The following is an 18,221-nucleotide window of genomic DNA, read 5'->3' as shown; positions in this document are numbered from 1 at the left end:
TATAAACATCTTAATTGTGTTGTTAAATAGTCTGACAATAAAACGTTTCAACTAAGAATAAGAGGATTGAAATTAGCTAGGGACGAAAACACCTTCGATTCGAACTTAACAACCAGTTAATCAATTGGCCACTTTTATGAAGTTTGAACTGCTTTCTTCTCCGCTAATTAACAATTTCCTGTTTCTTTCTATTAAATGAGGTATGCTTCTTTTCCAATCTGCCTTTATGTATTAAGGGTTTCTATGAGGACCAACCATTACTTAGGCACAAGGGGATATACATGAGGCACTAGTTTATGCAATTGCAGCAGCAGCAGCCTCTATAGGCTGCTAAAAAATGATTTGCTACAACTACAAGACCTAACTATCATTAAAACTATTCATTCCACTATCATATAAAGCAACTATTTGATAAGTTTGGCATATAAATAACCATATCCGTAGGAGTTGTGCACTAAAAAAAACCACAGATGTGGCACGTTCATGCACCAATCATAATGTACAACAGTCATTGTGGGGGCTCCTTAATTGTGTTTGTTTCAAATTGTACATGACTTTGCTTTGCCTTTCTCTTGGAGATAATCTGTCCTACAAGAAGATATATAATCTCGTAACTTGATCACGTGATGGCATATTGCTTGTACATCAAGTTTAGCTTCTATGGTTAAAAGTTCACCACATTTCTGTCACAGTAACAAGTTTTACGAATATGGACGGAGGAGTAAATGGTAATTCAATGGTTACTGCAGTGCTAAATAAGAAAGGTTAGAAACACAAAATCTACTGTCCTATGTATAGATCTGCTTGTGCTAAAGACACAAAACACAAAAGACTTTCTCTTATTATATAGCATATGCTGCCAGACATCAACAGAAATGGAATGCCAGAATCCTACAGCATTACTGTTATTTGATACACCTCAATAATGCTTGTTTCACACTGTAGATCAGATTCCCCCCACCCACACAAATTTTTACCCTCTTTTAAATGATTTCATGTTTTAGTAAGGGGGAACGATGAACTTTTGTACATATAATACATGCAGACTTGTGTGTAACTAAATTAGTTATAATAATGTGTGTATCTTTTTGCACCGTAGTTTGAATTTTCTTTCTGTAATTCATTTGAAATTATAATATTGCTAAATTATAAAAGGAAATAATGGCCTTCCATCATTGACTAGAATCAATCACTGCCTGATTTGTGTTTTAATTAATCTTCGTCTCAATGCAAATACCAGTTGATTGTTCCCGGGAACAAGCCTTCCCCTGAATGTGTATTTGTACAATTATTCAATCAAATCTCTGCAATTTTTTTATAATATTTTTGTGATAGGAGGCATGCATCTCCATGGAATTAAACCCTAATTAAACAGATAAAGTTAGATAAAAAGCAAAGAGAGATGTGTCCCTTTACCTAACACTTAAATTCAATGTGCCAGAAATGGGCAGGGACAGGAGTCCAACCTCTATGATTAAGAATCACTGAAATAATTCCCCTCTCATTAAAATCTGCCGAAGATCCAGGGCCTTGTAATTTACCAGTTGAAATCTGTACAGAAACTCAAGAGGAAGACATATGAGGATTGATGCATGGGCGCTACAGATAGACCGTACAACATGGGGACAAATCAAACTTGACATTCTGGAAGCTTCAAGGGTGCCATGTGAATAAGAATAGGACGTCCTACCCTCCTCTCTCTCTCTCTCTCTCTCTCTCTCTCTCTCTCTCTCTCTGTATCGCAACCCAGAACCGATTGCAAATTATTTGGGACTTACTTCAAACATGGTCCTACCCTAGATATCCATACCTCTTTGAAACGAACGTACAGTATTACTATTTATCCAACACATCTGTTTTGTTTTGTTTTTTTTTTTCCTTTTGCCATAAATTTGTAAATTCAAACATCCAAGTTGATGGGTAAATCATAAAATTTGATAAACCAAAATGCTTACCTATGAATCACCATTCTTCATAAGCGGTTTTGCTAAAAATATATTCACTACCAAAGATATCTTTGGTAGCGAATGTACTTTTAGCAAGGTAGTGGAAAGTGTTTCTATAATCTTAAAGGATTAAAGGTAGTGTGAAAGTTACTAAAATCACTTTTAGTTATCTCAAAATTGATTTTTCTTTTTTATGAATAATGAAACGAAATGCTCCTGAGTAACAAGTTTGTAGTATAAAATGTTTGTTAATGCATGTCATCATGTCAAATCTGACCTGTCAATCCTAAAAACATCACTAATTACAAGTTGCAAAGATGGTTGTTAAGGTTTTTCATCAATCAAAGAAAGAAAACCCATTCAATGACAGCAAAAATATAATGACCTATCAGCCATGAAGTCTGCTGTGGCCTTATCCAGTATCCCAACCACCAGATCTGAGCAATTTGGATATGTTCTTCCAATCTTCGATTCAACTCTATAGACTGTCATGTCTCAAATGGAAACAATGAACCTAAGAGAAGCCTAGGTTCTCAACCATTAATGAAGTGGACCGTCCATATATATATTTCGATAATTTCCATTTGGTTAAAAATAATTTATTGTTTTTGCATTATTCTTCCTTGCTAGTTTAGGGTGCGTTTGGTACGCAGACGGGACGGAACGGGACGGGACGGGACGGAACGAAGGTGTAATTTTTGAAAAAGACATGGGGTATATTTGTCTTAAAATGGTAAAACATTGTGTTCCACATACGTGGAACAAACCCGTTCCAGGGGGGAGGTGGGACGCAAAAACACCCAAAATCTGTCCCGTGGAACAGCCCGTTCCACCCATTTTTGGTGCGCCAAACGCGGGACGGAACGCCTAGTCCCGTTCCGTCCCGTCCCGTCCCACGTACCAAACGCACCCTTATTGAACAAGAATTTATTCGAAAATAAGATAAAGTGTAGTTAAAACTCAAGCGACCCTAAGCATTTTTCTACTTTTTTTTAACCTTAATTAAGACCCCCTTACCCATCTTTCACCCGGACCAGTTTGATTGGGGTGACTAGTTAACTTAGGGCTGGTTTGGTATTACTGTTCTTTGAAAAAAAAATTGCTTCTGCTGTGCTGTGAGAATAAGCAACTGTGAAATAAAGCAACAGAGTGTTTGGTAAACTTTTTGTAAAAATGCTTTTCAAAAAAAAAAAAGTATTATAGTGTTTAATAAACTTTTATGTAAAACAGATGTAAAAAAAAGCTGGTTTTTCAAAGTTGGGTTTTGCAGCTTTGTGTTTTTGGCTTTTTTTTTCATCCAAAACTGTGAAAAAAAACTGAAGCTGAATGTTTATCAAACATAAAAAAACTCCTAACCACTTTGTTCAAAATTACCTCAGTACCAAACCAGGACTTATTATCTTCTGTTACATCAGATTGACCACTGCCTTGGAATAATGAAAGCTTAGTTTTGAACTCACAGCATGTGTAAAGCCATCATTCAATTTCTTATTTTACAAGAATGGATGATGTATGCTGTGACATACATGCATAATATTTGGAAATATTAATTGTTTTACATTTGTAAAATGGATAATAAAATATCATACAATAAGGTAAGATACTTAGAATGGTCAAGATTACATGCATAATGAATGTTATATATATTTATGTATATATATGTATATGCCTGCAAAAAAGGGATATATTCGCATATCTGAGAAGGACGTACGCACGGGTGGCAAAAGATGGGATGAATCCAAAAGTAGTAGAAATTTGAAATCAAATTTTAATTGTTTTGTTGGTGTTGAAGGTCAACAAAGAATCTTTAATATCATCACTGCTGATATTGTAGGAAGGTAGTATCTGCAGATACGGTTGTCAAAGGGTGACAATATGAAAGAATAGACCGTCAAACAAAAAATACGTACTAAAATCGAGTCTCTGGTAGCGATTTTGAACAGGAAAAAGAGAAAAAATAATTCAGAATCATTTTAGTATCTTCTTCTTCTTCTCCCTTTTCCCCCTCTATGAACGGCAGAACATGTTGACTAAAACGTCTTCCATTTGGAAATTGGAAAGGCGTCTAAAAAATGCAGTGTCTGACTAGGCTACATAAGAAGATCTTGTCTCTCATATATCTCAAGCTTAGCTCCTCCGTCGGCACCAAATCGATGTCTTTTAAACTTTTTTTTTCTTTTTCGCATGGTCTAACCTTTAATTTTATGGACGGAGCCTGGGAATAAAAAATTTCCGTGAACGAATACAGAAGAAGTCTGAGTACCAATCCATGAGTTGAAACATTGTCAATATTTGTTTGATGCTCTATTGATATTTGATCAAAATTTGGTATATTATAATATATTCACATAAATTATATCCAACCGTTAGATGGTGATTGTAAGTATATCGTAGCCAATCCCCTGATGTAGCAAGAAGCTAAAGGATTACAAGCGTCAATTCTAGAAGAACAAAATTCTGAAATCCACCCGTTTAGAGAGAAATTCTCAAAAGTTTTTTTTATTAAGTCTTGAATTGATGAGTTACAAGGATAACATCATCGACTTAAATAAATCACTTACAACTCCGTTGGGCAACTCAGAAGCTTAGGAAATTAAAATGACATTAATCAGACAACAAACGAAAATTCCGGCTTTTAATTTAAAACGAAGTTTTGGACGACAAATGAGTTACAATGATAACATCAATGACTTGTTTTGCTCGCAATTCTCTTCAAAATCGACATATTAGACGCCTAATTCTAACACCAGAATATTTCTTGATCCCTTTTTTGTCGTCATATCAAATGAATCCAACATTTTTCTAACTTTAATTCTTATTTTCCAAAATTTAAAACATTTTATTTTATCTTTCTTTCTTTATCGAAATTAACTCATATCTTGTCTTACATCATAGCCTAATATTAACAATAAATCATGTATTATAAATTGTCAATCGATACCAACCTATCACTTTATTCACAAATAAAGAACAGTTAACAGTTATTTGTTGACAACAATAGTAAACCACTTAAAAGTGTAAGGTGCAAGTCATTTTCTAACTTCACATTTGCATAGGGGAAAAAATTAAGTCATTTTCCAAGTAGAAGAAAAAAACCTTGAGGTCAGTGGTCGGGACTTTGCAAGAATCAATACGTACGCTGGAAATGATGTTTTCATTGAATACTGAAAATTTGAAATCCATATACAATTTAAAAACAATAGAAATATGATCATGTGTTGTAAGGGCATTTTCAAATGAAATATGCAAATTTGAGATGTAAAACCCACATTTTATATCTCATTTATATTTCCAAAATATGTATCATTTTTCTCCAATGAAAGAGATGCAAATTTGAGATCTCATTTATTTTTGCCTTTTTAGTTGGCTAGGCCAACCTCCAAAAGATATAAAAAAAAAAAGTAAATTTTTATTTTTATTTATATATTCCTGCTAAAATGAGTGCTTTACATCTTTCTCACTAAAGAGCTTTCCAGCCAATAAAAATATATAAAATACCAATTTTAAGACGTTTTTCGTATCTCATTTGAGATGCTCTGATGATGGTGTGTGACTGACTCTTTGAATTTAAATTTAGGTAAACTTTACATCAGATGTCACCCTAGACTAATTGGAAGCTTCCTATTGTCAATTCAAAACCTATCTATACTTGGAAAGGTGAGATCTGAGGCTAATTCTATTGAGAAATAATTGGGGTTTATTAATTCCTCCATACATGTTGTTCTTTATTTGTCTAGAGTTTGACGGCCGGCATCAATCTATATCTACAATTAGCAGTGTTTTACTGTTAATGACACACCACGACCCGAATCAGGGCATGCTAGTCGTCACGTGAGGGTGATGCAGCCATGTGCATAGTGCAAAAACAATAATGATAAAAGAGAATACGAATAAATAAAAATCAACTCATAAGAGTACTAGTTAAGACAAGTGCTAGAATATGTGTGAACACACAATTAGAGTGTAAGTAGCCTAAGTTCAGTCCAGAAGACAAATACTAATTAAACGACACCCAAAGATGCCCTACATTTGTGATAATTTGTCAAAACCTCCACTAATCCTCGTGAGCCACCAACGAGCAAGCTTATCTAAAACCTGGAGGGACGTAAAACAAAAAGTGTGAGTGGGCAAAAATAAAGCTTTTCAAAACCATTTCATTATCAAAAGCCTTAACCCCTCGCCGTAAAACATGTATAATTTTCCCATAAATAGAATATATATATATATATATATATATATATTCAAATCATGCTTCACATATCCATGTTCATAAGTATGCCATGCCAAGATATAAAACAGAGTAAGTAACTCAGATGAAAAATAAATTAATGGAAAAATAACATATTAGCCAGAACCCTTGCAGAAGTTTGTACGGCTAAATTCATAGCTCATTAGTCAATCTAGCCGGAGTCATCGCAAGTGACCTATACGGCACTACACTACACACGAGTCGGAACCACTGTAATGGTCTGTACGATAGGACTGGGTGTAATATAATTATGCTCATTACTACGTTCTTATTATATCTGTGCGATAAATTGCTAGTCACCTACGAGTCGGAACCATTTATAATGGTTTGTACGACAAAACTATGCACCTAAATTGGATCCAATGTGAGCATAGGGTGCGGGATGTGACATAATAAACATGCATGTACCTTATGTCTGACTAAATCACAATCACCAGGGTGCAGGTTTATGAGCTCGAAGTTTCTCAATTAATTTCAACCATTCAATTCACATTCACAATTCATAAACTTACCTGGAACTTACCTGAGCTTCCACAACACCAAATCACATTTATACATACAATTGTAACTCATGGTTTAAAAATAATTCAATAGGCATGGCATTTTCAAAGCATACTTTCATTTAAACACATTTTCTGGGAAAATATCAAGTATATAAATATATACTGAAAACCAAAAGCCCACTCACTGGTATATCGAATGGTCATAGCCTCCGAGTCGCCCTTGACTGCGCTCGTCCTTTGGATAGGTCTCACATATATGCGAAATAACTGAATAAACATTATTTAAAGCACATAGACAAAACTAGTTAATAACTTCTCATACATTGCTCAAATGGAATGTTTGAATATACCAACGTGATCTACACAACCCCACGAACATCCCCATATTTTTAGAAAAATTTTCCGACCACCCATGCGCCCCCACGCGCGGGTAACCCTGACGGAATCCTAACTGCCGTTAGGAATATTCCGTTAAAAAGCAACATAAACCGTTAAGTCTACCTGACGGTGTCAGAATATTCCGTCAACTTTGATGGAATATTCTATCTTCTTATCCGGTTAGCCTAGCTGGTCGCCGTCCGTCGGAAACTGGAAAAATACAAAAACCTTCATATCTCGTCCAATTCTTAACCAAAATCAGTAAAACTTGCACCAATTTGAAGCTTAGGACAAGTAGAACACAACTATACCTATTTTGAGACCTAAAATCCACGAAAATTTGCCGAGAGGACCTTCGATAATCTGGCCAATCTTCAAATGCATCGATCTCGACTTCTCGACGTCCAAATCATGTCATTTTTCTTCTCCAAGCTTCGTGGAGAGGTCCCTAAGCTCCCTATAAGCTTGAAATCCTCTAAAAATCACGCATTTACTGCTGCATGAACAGTGCTCAAACCGGAGGTTATGGTTTCTCGGGTTTTTCGAAGCTTTCACGTCCAAAAATGGTATAGATGAGTTCGTGACAATGAGATGAAGATGATGATGGTGTCTACAAGCTCGATCGGTGAAGAAATGGGTTGGTTTGGAGATCATATGTACGATTGTACGGATATGAAGAAAATCCAAGAGGGAGGAGAGAGAAAGAGTACACGGGAGAGGGAGAGAGTGGGAGAGAGAGAGTGTAGTCTTAGTTTGGGCTACCAATCACAACAAACCAAAGCTTACTTCCCATAGGGTCCCCAAACTTAGGAGAAATTCCTATTAGTTAATATCCTTAGCCCAATACATACACACCACCACCAAACGTTAAGGGCAATTTCGTCTTTTCACATCTCCGAGAAAAATATTTCAGGACGGGCTATCATAGTTAAATTATTCCTCCACTTTTATATCAATTTTAATTTTTGTTGTTTTTTTGTCAATATTTTGATTATGGGAGTTTTTTTTTTTTTTTGAGTATTAAGACATATAAATATAATGCATCGTTTGGTATCTAGAGTTAAATTGATTTGGATTCGACGACTCATACTTTTGGCAAAATAATTTATAAAATTGACACGAAAATTTATTTTAAATTGTGAAATGTCAAAGAGTTTATAGAGAATCCTAATTTAACTGAGTTTTCTTAGCATTTCTCATCCATCTTTTACTTTCAACTAGAATTTAAAAGTTGATATTAATTAATTTCTTCATTCAAGTCCATTTAGTCTAGTAAGTAGGGTATTATTCTTCAACCCACTGCGTTCCATGTTCAACCTTCTTCATTCCCTGATATAAATTAAAATAGTCATATCGCTTTGTACTAAAAAAATTATCAAATCCAATCAAATCCAATCGAATCCTAAACATCAATGAGTTTTGGAGAAGTGTTAAGAGTTTGGATATTATAATTTTGGATTGTGACTATAAGGGCATGGTGCATGTTTATTTATAAGGAATGGAGTGGAAATGAATAAGATGGAGTGGAAATGAATAAGGATCATTCCTACTCAAGAACTAATTAACATTTAAATGAATGAAAAGCAAGTGGGTCCAATAGATTTTGAGTATGACATGCCTGAAAATCTTCCGTGTTCAACTCTCCTCATCCCTAATATAAATTAAAGTAGTCATATCATTTGTAATTAAAAAAAAAATGATCGAATTCAATCAAATTCTAAACATCAAACGAATCTGAAGAAGTGTTAGGAGTTCGGATATATTATAATTTTGGATTGTGACTCTAAGGGCATGCGTGCATGTTTAATGACAAGGAATGGATTGGGAATGAATAAGTATCATTCTTACTCATAAACCAATTAACATTTAAGTGAATTAAAAAGAAAGTGGGTCGTATAGGTTTTGGGTATGACATATCTGAAATGAAGGCATCTCGTTCAAATTGGAGAGTTGTTTATCTCATAATCATTTATTCTCATCCCCATACAATGAACGTAATCAATAATCATACCCTAAATATATGCATTTTTCTCGTTTGTTATATTGAAGAGTTTCGAATTTTAAACGTAATATAGTCTCAACCAACCTCACTAGTGGACTAGCTCGAGTGGCTTATTAATGGTTTGCTCTTTGGTTGATGGTTTTTCATATTTTCTTTGGTAGAATAGTTAAGTATAATGATGCAGTAATATGAAGGGAAAATTAGAATCTCCTACAATTTTTCTATATCATTTAGATTAAACATTTGTGCTTTTTTAACATTTGATTAAAGTGCTTTTACCAATAGCCACCTCTATTTTTTAAAATTAAAATAATTTTTGAATTTATCATTTTATCTGCAGGATGCACTTTTCCTTATTTAGTGGAGATATTAGTAATTAAACTATATTTTCTCTTCTTCCAAATATGTTTTTTCGATCACAATATATTTTTTTTGTTATGCAAACATTTAATATTATTTCTTTTTCCAAATGGTTTTTCTTTTTTCAAATAGTTGGTGATCAACATAAAAGCCCCGTGTAATTTTTTCAATTTTTTTTTGTGAAATTATATTTTTTTTGCTGTTTTTTTTAAGTATAGTTGTTGACGAATTATTATTAGGTACAATATATTACGCATATATTATCTGCGGGTACATTCGAATTTACAAAAATCATTAATTGATACATTTATTTGCAATTTTGGTACGTTTGATTTGATACATATTGTTAATATGAGTACATTATTTTTATTTTGTACACATTGTGTATTGGTACATTTATATTATTCTCAATCCTATTTTATCTTAACGTACTAAAAAAAAAACTCATTTTGATACGTTTGATTTTGGGGGATTTAAAAATATTTTAAACTATTTTGGAAAGAAAATATTTTCAATCGTAGATAATTATTGCTAAATTGTAGCATTATTGTGAAAATAAATTGAATCTAGCCAACTTTTTTTTACAATTATCTCTAATAGAGAAGAATGTAATCAAAATGCTAGATTATAGGAAATTTGTTACAATATAATGTGCATATAGCACCAAAATTATGACAAAAAAAAGTTTAATCAAATCACTAAAAGACATGAATGTTTGATCTAAAAAATTTAAAATTGAGACGCCTATATCGAAAGATCCCTATTAAAAAAGATAATAAAATTCAAATCACCTTCCTCATTGTGAATAATTGTGACTCATGTTCCTTGTACATCTTTTCCCCTCCCTCTTTCTCTTTCTCTTTCTCTATAAAAGAAAAGTGTCGGATATTTGAAAAAAGCAGCTCAAAAAATAGACTTAGGGTATTTCTTAATCTTAATTATTCTCTTAAGTTGGCCCATAAACTTGGTCCACCCCACGTGTCTTCCGTTGGATGATATTACATGTTAAGACCATCTTCAAATAAGATGTCAAATTTTAAATCTAAAATTTAAATTTAAAAACTTACATGACACTTTGACATCTTTTAAACCTTTGCTCTCCAACCGATATGTCAAATTTTAAACATAAAATAATAATTCATATGTATTTTCTTTGCACTGGGAATGAAAAGAAACAAAAGGATAATGCTTTAAACCAATAAAAAAATTAATAAAAAGTATTTAATAATTAATTAAAAAAATGTGAAGGTGCGGTCAAATTTGGCAGCAAAGGGGAGAGATGTCAATTCATGTCATGCCACATCAGATTTGGCTTCTCAGTTGAAAAATATTAATGCTGTCTTTTGTTACCGTTATTGCTGATTTGAACATTTTGACATCTCCTTTGAATATGCTTCAAACCGACTTCTAAGTGAGATTAATTAAAATTTTATAGACTAATCAGCTCATATTTTATGATATTTATGCATTATCAAAAACAGCAGAAGTCTAGAGATGATCGGAAGAAAAAACTGTCTCGATGCTTACTTTTGGTTCCTCGATAATTCTTCTAGAACCAGGACACGCACGTCTCATGAACACTGACGATGCTGAGACATTAACGTGAGGCTTTACGGTTTGATCGCAGAAGAGGTAAAAGGTCAAATGGGTGTTCAAATTTGACTCATCAGAAGCGGATACGATGAAACCATCAAATCGTCAAGTCCTTTTTTCTCATCTTTTGCTTTGGCAACTTTGACTGTCAACTCAACAGTGGAACAAAATAATCAAAATGACTAAAATCAAACCTAATTTTTAGTCAAGCCAACAAAAACAACCTATAACGTAAAACGAAAAGTCAATGCTATGCAAACAATGAGGAGAATAAACAAATCGATAAGGTTAGGGGTGGAACTCTGACTGAAATTTTCATTTTCGCCGTTGAATTTTCGATTATGATTCTTGAATCTGAACATTTTCAAAAAGATTGGATGAAAATTGATATTGTATATAGAGGTCTCAAGAATTTTGAGTTTCCAAACTTATTTCGAAGTACTAACAAAGAACAATAACTTGTATATATAAAAAAGTTCAAGAATATTCACAAACTCGTAAAATATGTGAATTCTTAATTATGTTCTAAAAATTTCGATATGACTCTAATTCCAAAAATTTTGAGTAATCTGAAAATCCCGAATTGAAATTTTTTTATTTGATTCAAAACTTTTGAAATGAAAAATTCCAATCGAATCCGCTCGAAAAACATTCGTACTTGAGCGTTTGGACCCAAGAAAGAAAAACAAATCAATAGGGCAGGGGAAGCTTTGAATCCATAGGAAATGGGCCTACACCTAAGCCCACATTCTAATCTAACCCGACCATTTAATAACCTGGCCCAGGTTTAGAACACCCGACCCGTTTTCCTTTCCCTGCGAAGACACTCGCCCCGAATCCCCTCTCTCTCTTGCTCTCTCTCTCTCTCTGTAATCTCAATGCCGCAGTCCGATATGTGAAACCAGAAAAAAAAAGATGGCGTTTTGGAGTAGAATCGGGCAGTCGAAGCTGCGGCAATTGTCCTACCAGTCCAAGACTATCCCTTACGCCTCTTTGATCAACCCGACTGCTACACATTCGAAAGCATGCGTCTCAGAAATCCCACATTTGATCCCTCACGGTAGACCAACGGATTTCGGCAGTAAAGTCAGGTTCTTTGCTGCTCCCGTCCAGGTAATTAACTCCGCATGGCCATCTGATCATCTGGGTAATCTAAATTTTTATCCAATTCTGTGGGGTTTGAATGTTTTATATGTTTATTGTAATTTGTGGGTAATTTGGAAAATATGATGATATTGAGAAATCCGTAGTAAGTCATATTTGATTAAACTGGGATGACTTTGCACTTTATTTGTAGATAGATATTGGGAACGTGTTTTTTTTTTTCCTTTCCTTTTTCTGGGTTTAGTTTTCTGAGGTGAGCAGTTTAGGTAGAATGTTACATTTGGTATTGAACTTTCCATCTATGGGCGTCGAAGGTTGAGGTTTACCACTGGACCGGAGTGCTGAGTGGTTATTTTGTTTTTTGTGTTTTGTGTTTTGAGGTGAGCAGTTTAGGTGGCATATTACATTTGGCTTTTATGTTTGGGGGTGACTTGTGAGATATGTGGGTATTCATGATTTTGGTAATGTTGAATGATGTGTGGTTTTAATTCATATATTGTTCAGTTTCAAACAAATACAAAGAAGGTAGAGCAGAGCACGAGCGGTCCGCGATTGAATGAGAAGATTACTGCTGAGTTCGTTAGGCTTGTGTTGGATGAAGGTACTGTCTTTTTATAAGTGATTAAAGATTTATGAGTTTATGTATATCAACTTTGTTTTGTGTGTTCACTTTGAAATTAATATTAGGACGTAATGGTACAAACACTATATTGGGTTTTTGAGAAAATGATGGTAACAGTGTAAAAATGTTGTATTTTGGATGCAAATGCTGTCTTGTTAAGGAACTGATAGGAGGAAGCAAATGGCATTCAGGCCAAGGGGTGTCTTGCTGAAATTTTGGGTTGATACTTATAGGGTGTATGAATTTACTTGTGAAGAAAAGGAAAGAAGGTAAGAGAATGAAATGGTTCATCAAACAGTTTCTGACTGTTGATGGCGGAGAACTGAGAAGCAAAAACTAACAGTTTTTATTGGAAATCATCTTCCAGTGAATGACAGCCTGTCTTGTGAATTGGCGGTTCTAAACTAAATACTCAAAGGGAGTGAATTGAGTATTGAGAGTTATGAGAGTGTCAATAGGAGAAGGGAATGGAAGAGTTCTCTCTGTATTAAAAGAGGGTGGTTTCAATGAAATTATGAGCTGGAGGTAGAGTAGGAGTGTAGTGGACCTCTATCATATGCCATTCTAATTTATTTATATATGCAGAGCATTTTATTGTCTCAAGGCGTGAAGCTCTGGAACGGGCAAGGACACTCGACCTTGATTTAGTTGAGGTAATTTTTTTAATCATGTAACGATGCCTAACTTTCTCCAAATCAATTATCTTTTCTTGTTTCTTATTACAATACAAGACTGAGAGGGGTTTTTCATGTTACTTTCTCCGTCATTTGAGCTATGATATTTAATTCTTTGATCCTTATCTGAATGGTTAACTTAAAACACATTTTTATTTAGTTGCAGATTTTGTTTGATCTACTCTGACAATGAATTAGTTCTCTTATTGATTAGTGATTACCAATAACTTTTGTTGTATTTTGCACAGGTTGAAGCCAGGGCTGATCCTCCTGTTTGTAAAATCATGGATTTCCACAAAGAGAAGTACAAAAAGGAATTAAGGGAGAAAAAGAAGCTGAAAATTAAGGTAGGTTATGGTGTATATTTATGCCTTGTCCTTTGATGTTAAAGTGAAAAAGTAAATGATAAGATCTCTCTCTCTCTCTCTCTCTCTCTCTCTCTCCCTCTCTCCCCCGCCTCTAACTTCAGAATCAATCGAAACCTTTTTGTCTGGGTATGGATTTGGGATGGAAGTGTTTTTGAAAACATTGTGGTCTTCATTGCTTCCTTAATTTTATGCTTTTTGTGCTCAAGTGTTTTGGGTTGGGAGAGGGGAAACACACCCCATATTCTCAACGATGTAAAAATTTGCACCACTGATCTTTTAATGGCCACGATGATGCTAAAAACAGGTAACAGGTATGGTAACATTAATATAGTGATACCTCCATTCATTACACTCTGTAGAGTCAAATGAGCATTATTCGGCAGATCTACTAGATGTCAAATTGTCCATAGTGGACTGTAGTTTTAAGTTAATTCTATTGAAAACCCATATTAGTAATTCCAGGGCGGTCCACTTCTTTCTCCCCCCTGTTTTTGTTTTTGGTTTTTTGCAGCCTTTCCTATGATGTCGTGCTAGAGTTTTTATTTTGGTGATGTGCTTATAGTGTTTTAATAAGATTTGTAATCTATGCAGTCTGACAAGACTTTGCGAGCAGATTCTAAGGAAGTGAAGTTTTCTCCAAAAACTGTAAGTTATTTTTTCAAGTGCTCTGTGTTTCCTTCCACCATCAATTTATACATCTTTGAGCAAATGTCACTTTTTCAGATTAACAGAAAATATGTTGCTTCTGTATGGGTTGCTTGAAGATAACAGGAAAATTGAACTCAAAATAAAGAATTTTTGTCATAGTATCTTTTTTAATCTTATAATTAGATTTAAACTAAGAGATAAAAATTTGTCTTTATAATACTTTATATGTCTTGGTGTTTGTTGCTATACTGGGATATATAGTATACATTGGGTAAGCAAGTCACCTCGCTGGCTGGACCATTTCTGTTGTTATTTTCATCTCTTGATGAATATGGTGATTACATTTTGAGTATCAATGTAGCGATGTTATGATTTGAAACACATTGCGAGTTCTGATGTTACAAAATACGTACTGCTACTGATTTCAGGAAGCCAAGGACCTAAAGATGAAAGCTGATATGGTGAAGAGATTTATGGAGAAAGGTTACCGGGTGAAGGTACTTATTCCTTTTCCTATCCGTGTAAACACTACAAACGCCTTAAGTTCCCTTTTGCATAAGAAAAATCCTATTTGACAATTCTAATAAAATATCTCAAAGCCTTCATATGATCACCAAAAAATAATCAAGATGACAGACCATTTACACAATCTCCGAAACATTGCATCACTTCAAAGTTCAAATCCAAATAATTATATGTCACAACTTTCTGTAACTTAACCTGAAATTGCAATCTTCTTAAGATTTTGTCTGACTTGTCTGGACTTGTCGGCGAACACCTGTGATCTGTTAGATTTATGTAATTAAAACTGAAATTGCATAATTTTCTCAATGCTCCAGTTCAAACGAAATCTCTGAGTTCAGGGTTATAAAGAAAAACAATGTCATGATGATTCTGTATGCACCACTCTCTTTAATGGAGGAGTTCAAGTGAGACTTTGGCAATGGGGGAGATAAATATTCCAATGTTTTTCTGGATTTCATGTTTGCTATGGTAGCTATAGCCTATTGGCTTTTATTCATGTTTTCCTCAAAAAATGCGTTGTGGGAATTGATAACTACAGAGTTTGTTTATTTACAAATGACTCTTAAAATAGTGAACTTGAATGCAGGAGGGGGTTTATTTGGTTTAAAATCTAGATATTTTTACACAACGAGCTTTTGAAAGAGTTTATAGGAACTTTGATAAAAATTTGGCCCTTTTAAAAAATGCCAAAAGTTGCATCATAAGTCAACCTAGAAGTTGACCCAAAAAAAAAAAAAAAAAAGCCGACCTAGAACATAGTACTGTTATTTGTTAATTTCTTGATACATCGATTTCCCTATATTTTGCTTATTCCATTAAAAGACAGATGCATTTCTCTACTTATTTTATTTATTACTGCAACTTGTTCATATGTATGCTTGTCTAAGCGAACACCTTGTAGAATCATGGGATACATTGTGTTGTTTTTGCTAAATATGTCTGTTGCATGGATCTATCACAGCATCCTTCAGTTAAATTACAAGAATTAACTTATATTTACCTGATTGTGTTGTATGGATCTGAAACAGTGTACTGCCTCGGATGCTGAGGATAAGGACTTAGGAGAATTGTTTTCTCGTCTCACTGTGTTGGTATTGCCAGATGCTCTTTTGTCATTGTTTTGTATTCATTACTGTTTGTCTTCCTTTTCTCCCACTCTGAGTTAGACGACCATTTGCAGATAGAAGATGTAGCTCTCATCGAATGTGAGCCAACGCTAGGAAAAGGAAAAGAGGCATTTATAATTGTCAGGCATGTGAAGTTTGGCCCATCAAAGAAGGGCGGTGCAAAAAAAACTGTTGAAAAAACTAGCCCTGAGGCTCAAAAGAAGGGTAGTGAGGATGCAAGTGGCATTACTTCACAGGTTCATAATCCGACTGTGCCACAAAGAGCCTCCTCTCAGTCAGATATTAGTGATCCAGACAAGTTGAATGTCACACCTACAAGAGCGTGCACAGCTCCACTGCCCTCGCGAGAATCCTTTTATGGGACTCAAAATAGGCACGGAAATAATGAGTCGAGGAATCCTTATTCGCCAACAAGAGGAATGGATAATAGGGGGGCGGGAATGAGAGAACCCCACACTTCATATCAAAGAACAGGAACACCAACTGACTTGCCCTTCTCACCAACAAGAGGAATGGATAATAGGGGACCGGGAATGAGAGAGCCCCATACTCCATATCAAAGAACAGGAACCCCGACGCCACCCTTCTCACCAGTGGGAGAACCCAGGCAAGCTCAGACGAATGCACCTGTATTTAGAAACTCGAATCCTCCTCCTAATGATATCCCCAAGCAAGAACCCTCAAGTCCTAGCGCTCCCCGTACTCCAGGAATTGGTTTCGGGATATTTAGCAATCCGAAACGTGATGCTCCTGCTAGACAAGGTGTATCAGAAAGGATCCCATCAGATTCAAACTCGCCTGGTTCAAGACCTGATAGCAGCCAAAGACCAGGCACCAGCACAAGCACGGATAAGGTTGGACAACGAGGATTCGGGATCTTCAGTAGAGAGCTCAAGTGAGAGCCCAAACCGGATACCTAAGACAAACTAGGATGCAGGCATGATATTTAAATGTGATGAAGTGATGATTATTTCAGGAATATATTATTACTGAATGGTGGTAAAAATAATTAGTCATTGTATGAACCCATTATTTTGAGATGACCAGAGAATTGTCTTCCCCTTCGAAATTCAGTTTTGTGCCCGGCAGAGGGATGCATGATGACTTTTTTGAAGTATAAAGGGACAACGTCTCTACCTCCCTCATTGTTTTTTCAGTCAAGCACTTGCACGCATATTTGATAAAACATTTTCACCATTCCCGGCTACTGTTGAAGTCGACTGAATCAAATCAGCTTTTCGGTTGGACCGAAAGTGGTCGGTGATTGGGGTTTTTTAGTATGCTCCAAAGTATGTTGTAGTAAGGGTTTGAGCCGTTAGATTCTTGGTTAAAGATTGAACGCTAAAATTTGATGATCCAAAATTATGTTGAGAATACACTAAACCAGAGTAAAATTTTTGTGGCCATAAAATGAAATTAACTATAAGTGAGAGTAAAATTTTTGTGGCCATAAAATGAAATTAACTATAAGTAAAAGGTTTTAGGTTCGATTCTCGCCAAAGACAAATTTAAACTGTATTATTGTGAGGCTTATCATACTCTCCCGCCTCTTAGGGTAGATAACATCGTTTGTTAACACAAAAATTTTTTTTTGTTAATAAATCAAAGAAAAACAAAGAGACATAATTGGAAACAGGCCCTTATGCTAAAGTGGATCCAAACCCATATGTTATGAGAGCTGCTAAACCCACCATGTTGTTTTATTTCCCCACCTACGTTATATTTACACCTACTATAAAAAGTTAAAAAATTAAAATGTTATTTTCCCACCCACTATTATTCCTAAAATAACCCTATATATAATTAGAGATAAATTGCTTTGAATATAAACAAACCTTCTAAAAATCGGGAAAAAAAAAGAAGAAAAAAAAACCATATGTCCTTTCCAAATTCCAATTTGAGTGTCCTTTTTGAGATGCATAGCAATTCGCATTCACATTGTCATTGACGTATAGTATTTTGTAACTACTCAGCATCAATTAATTTATCTGTCCGCTATTTTCAACTTTAACCATGTGGATGTTGTATGCTTCTAATAGATGTGGACATGGATGCTGTCAATGAAAGAATAGCTGCATTGAAGCCTGCTGGTGGGGTAAGTAAGAAATCCAAAAGGGTGTTC

General features: G+C 34.8%; 1 protein-coding gene across 1 annotated transcript; it reads left to right on the top strand.

Moving 5' to 3' along the window:
• The first annotated feature begins 11,848 nt into the window (after positions 1–11,848).
• LOC126621697 (translation initiation factor IF3-1, mitochondrial-like) lies at positions 11,849–17,168 on the top strand. Its single transcript, XM_050290257.1, has 8 exons — positions 11,849–12,144; positions 12,640–12,736; positions 13,343–13,410; positions 13,680–13,778; positions 14,391–14,444; positions 14,876–14,944; positions 16,001–16,063; positions 16,153–17,168. Exons 1-8 carry the CDS (start codon positions 11,947–11,949, stop codon positions 16,996–16,998), a joined length of 1,494 nt encoding a protein of 497 aa, XP_050146214.1. The 5' UTR covers positions 11,849–11,946; the 3' UTR covers positions 16,999–17,168.
• Positions 17,169–18,221: the final 1,053 nt, after the last annotated feature.

Source organism: Malus sylvestris, chromosome 5 (assembly GCF_916048215.2).
Source record: "Malus sylvestris chromosome 5, drMalSylv7.2, whole genome shotgun sequence".
NCBI classification, from domain to species: Eukaryota; Viridiplantae; Streptophyta; class Magnoliopsida; order Rosales; family Rosaceae; genus Malus; species Malus sylvestris.
The sequence above is the reverse complement of the archived record's forward strand: the minus strand, read 5'-3'. Positions and strand labels throughout refer to the sequence as shown.

Excerpts from the sequence above, each read along its gene's own strand:
- LOC126621697 (XM_050290257.1), top strand. The coding sequence starts at position 11,947 with ATGGCGTTTTGGAGTAGAATCGGGCAGTCGAAGCTGCGGCAATTGTCC. Across the intron at positions 13,411-13,679 it reads TCGACCTTGATTTAGTTGAG|GTTGAAGCCAGGGCTGATCC; the intron begins GTAATTTTTTTA and ends TATTTTGCACAG. Across the intron at positions 14,945-16,000 it reads AGAAAGGTTACCGGGTGAAG|TGTACTGCCTCGGATGCTGA; the intron begins GTACTTATTCCT and ends GATCTGAAACAG.